The 6,888-nt window shown below is 41.8% G+C and overlaps 1 protein-coding gene across 1 annotated transcript; it reads right to left on the bottom strand.

Moving 5' to 3' along the window:
• Positions 1-1,383: 1,383 nt before the first annotated feature.
• pcdh8 (protocadherin 8) lies at positions 1,384-6,438 on the bottom strand. Its single transcript, XM_018703113.1, has 4 exons — positions 2,674-6,438; positions 2,472-2,542; positions 2,093-2,226; positions 1,384-1,932 (listed from the first exon to the last, which is right to left on the bottom strand). The coding sequence occupies exons 1-4, from the start codon at positions 5,035-5,037 to the stop codon at positions 1,583-1,585; spliced, it is 2,919 nt and encodes a 972-aa protein (XP_018558629.1). The 5' UTR covers positions 5,038-6,438; the 3' UTR covers positions 1,384-1,582.
• Positions 6,439-6,888: the final 450 nt, after the last annotated feature.

The following is a 6,888-nucleotide window of genomic DNA, read 5'->3' as shown; positions in this document are numbered from 1 at the left end:
CAGCAGATTTTGAAAGTATTTATTTTCTCCTCAGGACTGGCCCTTAGATGACTATTATGTAATTTGTAACAGCCCTTTACTCTTGTCTCATTTACTTTCACACATCACAAGCTCATTTAAAGTGACCTTAAAAATAATGAGGACAGAATATAGTGTCAAACTTGTACATGGAGAGATGAAAATCAGCAGGTAGTAAATATTGTTTAAAATGCATATTTTCAGATAACCTTTCAGTTACTCAGCTTGAGAGCATATTCTAAAATGTTGATGAAACGCAATATTAAAGCAGGCCTGTACATTTGAAGTTGTTGATGAAAACCCCTGCACTTCCCCATGGACTTTGTCCCTGGATTGAGAGATGTATTTAATTGATTTTTATCTTGCATAATTTAGTCACACACTTTCTGGTTTCTTGCAACTGTGTCCTGGATTTACTTTCATATGATCCTGTTGCTGCTCTAGTTTGAGAGATGTAAGTGAAAACATGTGCTTTAAGTTTGAAAATGGTGCGAATGCTGTACAATTTGTATGCCACAGCTACATACAAAAGATGAAGAACTAATAACCAGCATTTAGGCTGATGTTTGGCAGCACTGGTTGTGGTTTTAAAACTCATCAATGTCTCATCAATTAATTATTCGGGAGCAGAGGCAGTTTGCTCCTGCCCTACATATTCATGGTTGAATTAAACTTAATAATAGTGACCAGTTCTGCAGATATGACAGTACAGCTAGGGAAGCAAGTTTCTTATCAAAATCAGAGTATTAAAGGGAAGAGTTACATGAGAAAACTGTATTTCACCTTGTGTATATTTTGTCCTATTTTTCTGAGCTAAGACAGATAACTGTACATACAAAAGCTTAACGTTCACCCCTAATAGCAACAAATGACAATCAGGCATTTGTTAAGCAACGTGAGTGTGTTGTATTATGTTGTGTACAGTGATGTAAATTATGCAGAAGACCTGAAGCAGGTGTGACAGCACCCATCATGATTTTGTAGAAATAATGGTTTATATTTTATTTTCCACTTGAGTACCAGCTCTACTCTCTCATTTGCATGCAGGAAACTCAACTGAGCAAACCTAGGAGTCTTCAAAGCCAGTCTCCCAGGTAATGGTGCAGCTTGAGATTTTACATCTGATCATCACTGACTGGAGTCTTGATCATGTAGACTTAAACTGGGTGAAGACTTCTACATACTTACAAATTCCTACTGGGATTTCTTATGGCAAGGGAATAATATTTCATCTTCAAAATGTTATATCTTTCAATTAAAATGATTCCATGTCTCATTTCATTATATTAGTCGTATCATCACATGTGAATATTTCAAAAAATGTGGAGTAAGTGACATTTTTTCATTATTTCAATCATGCTTTTATTGGAAAAGAGACACCAGTGTGCATCATAGCATACACTGGAACACAAAAAGTGTAACATGAATAAAAATACTCTGTTCAACAAAAATAATAATAATAATAAAATAGATATACAGTATATATGTGTACACCTGTCAAGAACTAGTTTTACAAATATTTACATCTTCTGGGAACATCTTAATCAGCTTATTAACACTTTTTTTAAAAGATAGTGGCAACTTCTAATGCTGTAGCCACAGTTACAATATTTGGACTGTGCTTGTGGATTTCAGCGCCTCCAACACCAGTGTCATGCTGTTGTTGAGGAAAGTAGGAAGGGAGGGTCCCAGTCCTAGAGAAGGTCTGCATGCTACTCCTTGATTTTGGTCGATTTGTGCCATAACCGGAGTCCTTCCAAGAATGGGGATAGACATGGGGATTGTTGAAGACTGGCACTGGGGAGAAGCCTATTGTGTATGCGTTGTCTCGGGGGGGCCTGAGGCTCTGTGACGGTATTGCACAGTAGGTGCCTTGGCAATCCCCAGATAAGCTGTTAGCAGTGCTGGAAGAACCTGAGATAAAAAATGAAATAGATGAAAATAAGGATGGGAAATTGTTGATGCAGATATTACATTACCACCATTCATCACTGATGTCATTCTGGTTAATATTTATGTTTTATTCTGCTGCGTGTGATGTCAAAACTTTAAAACTCAAGAGTAGATAACTCACTTTTTAGCCGGGGTAGGAAAGTACTGAAGTTCTTCTTGCCTACATCGCCACTGATATCAGAGTCACTGTCATTAAAGTCGCTGTCCCCTTTGCCACTGTCCTTCACGCTCAGCTGGTCGGTGTTGCCAATGCCACTGCAAATACAATCAACAGATACAGTATGAGCCACCACTGCACCACATTAGCTTGATTATTGATGTTTTTTTCCCTACATACAAGGCCTGTCTCTTTGCCACCCATCTAACCTCATTCCACAAGACTGCCATCAGCGACAAAATGTATGCGTGGTGCATGTTAAGTACCCTCTCTCTTAAGTGAGATTTGACTGTGAATAAAACATATCCTATCTGAGAAAAGAAATTACATTTAGTTGTCTTACCTCACTTGCAAGCAGTATTTGTCACCTTGCCACACTGATGCTGGTTGGAAATGCTTGGAGGGCAGAAACATCTAAGAGAACAAACAAAATGACAGCAGAGAGCTTAGTTTCCATTTCTGGCACAAAGATCAAGGCAGCACTTGGGAACATCATATGCATATGAAAATAAAAGATGAAAGATTATTCCATGTAGTTGACTCACCTTTGTTTCTGAGTCCCCACTCCTCTCCTCATACAGGCAGGAATCATCCAGAGATGAAGAGGTCCTTTCATGGAAGAACCCTCGCTGACCTGTGTATATATTTGGTTCTGCAGAGCCCAGCATGGGCAGGGGCCTGCTGTCGAACAGGCTGTGACACACTTCTCTCTTGGTGCCACGTCTTCTCCCCCCACGGCTGAGTTTGCATGTGACAACAACAACCACTATTGCAATCAGCAACAATGCACAACCCCCGCTGAGCATAATAATGATAATTAGTGAGCCATCCAAGCTGGAGCCTTCTTCATCACTTGACCGCAACACAATAACGACTTGGTCTTCGGAGGGTTCTGTGTCTGAGACAACAAACCTAATAGTGGCACTGCTAGAGAGCGGGGACCTGCCATTGTCACTCACTGCGATTTTAATTTCCAGCATGTCTCCAATTTCAGCTGTCAGCCATTGTTTTAAAGCAATCTCTCCGGTGTCTTTGTTCATTGTAAAAAGCTTTGGGTCACCTTGTACAATTTGGTAGGACAGCTCGCCATTCATTCCCTCGTCCTCGTCTTCAGCTGATACGCGAAGGGCCAAATAGCCAGCAGGTGCATTAAAAGGCAGAGGAATATCAGCAGTGTCATTCAGGAGGACAGGAAAGGTGAAGTATGGATAGTTGTCATTCTGATCCACAACCCTAATCCTGATTGTTGATGTGCTTGAAAGAGAGGGAGAACCTCTGTCTTCTGCTTGGATGGTCAGCTCAATCTGCTGAAGAGTCTCATAATCAAAAGACCTTAAAGTATACAAAGATCCTGAGTGTGAATCTACAGAAACATAAGTGGACACTGGGGATCCTCCTGACACCTCTGAATCTATGAGTTTGTAGGAGACTTTGGCATTCTTTCCCACATCAGGATCTCGGGCAACAACAGTGGTGACATACGAACCTGGAATATTATTTTCCAGGACTGAAACTTCATAAAGTGACTTACTGAAGAGAGGGGGGTTGTCATTCTCATCTGTTACACGGATAGTGTACTGTCTGACTGTTTTAAAAGGTGGGCTTCCAAGGTCTTCTGCAACCACAGTCAAGTTATACTCTGGGATCTTCTCTCTGTCTAAAGTAGTGGTAGTCACAATCATGAAAGTGTCCCCATACGCCTGCTGGAGGCTGAAATGCTCGTACCCGAGCAGGCTGATGCGCACGTACCCGTTGGAGCCAGAGTCTCTGTCCGAAGTGCTGATCAGAGCCACGAAACTCTCCGCAGCTGCAGCCTCTGTGATGTAGGCGACTCCATCACTGCTGGAGGTCATCGGTTTGATGCTGATTTCAGGCGCATTGTCATTCACGTCCACGATGTCTATCACAACTTTGCAACTGGACTGGAGAGAGTTCGCGCCCAGATCAGAGGCTTTGATGTTCAGCTCGTACGACCTCCTCTTCTCAAAATCAACCAGCGCCTTCAAGGTCACGTCACCGGAGTAAGGGTCGACGTGGAAAAGGCGCGCAGCTTCTGGTGATACGCCGTCAGCGAACGCATACATCACCTCGCCGTTAATGCCGTCGTCGGGGTCAAACGCGTGCACTCTGAGCACTCGGTGACCTACCGGAGAGTCTTCATTCAGCTCAACTTTCAGAGAACTGTGTTCAAATGTCGGGCTGTTGTCATTGAAGTCCAGTACTTTGATGTTTACAGTCATTGATCCGGACTTTGCAGGCACTCCTCCGTCAGACGCAGTGACTTCTATTGTGTAGGAGTCCTCCACCTCCCTGTCGAGCTCCCTCACCAGCACCAGTTCAGCAAACTTCACTCCATCCTCTCTATCGCGCACTTCAATGGCAAAATGACTGGAGGGAGAAGTATTGTAGCTCTGAATGTAGTTTTCACCCACATCCTGGTCGAGAGCGATCTGAAGCGGAAACCTCGAGTCCAGTGGAACATTTTCGACTATCTCCAGATTTGTCTCGTTGTGCGGAAAGTGAGGAGAGTGGTCGTTGATGTCTTTAACCTCGATCTCAACGTGGATGAGCTGAAACTTTTCTCTGGATAAGGCCACGATGTCGAAGGCGATGAAGCAACGTGGAGACCTGGGGCAGAGCTGCTCCCGATCAATAATCTCCGCAACACTCAAAAGTCCGTCAACCTCCCTCATTTGAATCACAGAGGAATTGTTTTCTTGCATGAAGCGGAACGACGTGTCGGGGTCATCGGCTGGATCAATCTTCAAATCTTGGGACAAATTGCCTATCTCCGTTCCGGGTGCATCCTCTTCATAGGTTAAATACTTTGTGGTTGTACACTGAGCAGTGCATAAAAATAAAGCAAGCACCATGCACGGTCCAACTCCTGCAATCTTGCAAAATCCCATGTTGAGGGGCTACAAAACACTGCCCAGAAAAGTCATAAATGTTGCAAACACTTGTGCTATGTCAGGTCGAATCAGGACTATGTTCAACTCTGACTTTGCTAGGGGACTTTAAGCCCCGGTATATGCAAATAGCCTGCCCCATCGACCAATGGCCTTCTAGTGGTCCACCAAAAGGAAAACGTCTGGCTCTGTGGCAAACTGGCTGTTCTTTGTTTTTGTGTGCAAATGGTTGATTAGATAAACTGATTGTGGAGCTTTAATCGGGCTGATAACAGTGTTACTTGAATAAATCTGCACATGTCAATTAATTAACTAATCAGACGGCTGTATTTAATAGGACTACATGTCATCAGAGGAAGCTGAAATCTGTCTGTTGAAAGCTTGAAGGACTGATTGGGCGAGTCAGTCACCCAGTTAGAGGAAATTACGCAGAAAGATTGGATGAAAAGAGTTAAAAATGCATGAAGAAAAACCTGTAAACTGTAATTGGTGGTAATTGTTGCAATTATGAGTTCTGTAGCTACTCTAAATGTACCATAGTTTTGCTTTACTTTTGCTCTGTTCATAACAGAATTTATAGAGGTAGAGGTGAGAGGGGTACTGAGATTTAGGTAGAAGAATCAGTATTTGCTTGGCCTTTTAACAATGCATCATATTTTCTAATATTATCATATGTTTTCCAGCTGTCGGATAACTTTAGGGCAATTAGAAGTACAATATTTTCCTTTGAAATGTAGTGGTAATCCTGCATAAAATAGAAGTATGTACAAGTGAGTAAAACTATACTTAAGTGCAAGAGGAAAGGTAGAATAGGAAACTGGAGAAAACATTATAATGGATCGTGTATATTGGTGTAAATATAAATTGTCATTTAATTGGCTTTAAATTATCTGCATAATAAAAGTAGAGCAGAAATCTCTCTTTCTCTTGAGTAGGTGTAGACACTGTCATTTGTTCAAATTGTGGAGGAGGAATTTCAATGTGATGCATTGAAGAGAACCCACAAAGCCAGACAAGTGTCATTTGATTAGTGTTGTGTTTTAGACACCCACAATGTTAATTACATATAGAACACGTCTGTGGCTCTGTGTTAGAGCAAAAAAAAACCTGCGTCTATAATCAGGACCATCTGTATTGTAACACTCAATTGCACTTAATTGACCCTTAGTTTTAAAACATAGTTTCTAAACAGGAGCCTAGGAAGTCAGAAAAATAAATAACTTGGAGGAAAAAAACACATTGAATGATCTCCCCTCCCTCCTCACACATACACACAAACAGGCACTAACAACAGCTCTCATGGTGATAACAAAAGAGCATGAGTCAACCAGACCTTTGTCAACCATATGGGTGATTAGCTTCTGCTGATTAAAAGGCGTCTATAGCCCTTCAAAGGCCTTTTAACACTTCACAAAAGTTTGGGTAAAATTTGTCCCCCTTCACCCCCCCACCCATACCCCACCCCCCACCCCCAAAGGGCACATACAGGAAGGTGTTAAAAACCACACAATAAAGAGCTGCATCAGAGGCACTTGTGATACTGCGCAGTAAGAGGTGATAAGGAGCTCTGTGCTCCTTCTTGTTACGTTAACTCATTTTTTTCTTTACACCAAATGTGAAAACTGGTTTTCTCTGTGAAATTATGGTGCTTGATATTTTTAGCGAGAGCACCAGGCAGCATTAACAAAAATGGTAACAAACTGTCAAAACACTCATATGATAATGCTATTGAAAACTGCATTTTTTTTTAGCGTAATGAACATGGAACATGCTTTAGTCAGGTTATATTACAGCAGAAGTAAATGCTCAGAGTTTGCTCTCAAATTCACAAGGCACCAAGTCAACAAGTGG

Source organism: Lates calcarifer, linkage group LG1 (genome assembly GCF_001640805.2).
Source record: "Lates calcarifer isolate ASB-BC8 linkage group LG1, TLL_Latcal_v3, whole genome shotgun sequence".
NCBI classification, from domain to species: domain Eukaryota; kingdom Metazoa; phylum Chordata; class Actinopteri; family Centropomidae; genus Lates; species Lates calcarifer.
This window is presented reverse-complemented; position numbering and strand designations above follow the sequence as displayed.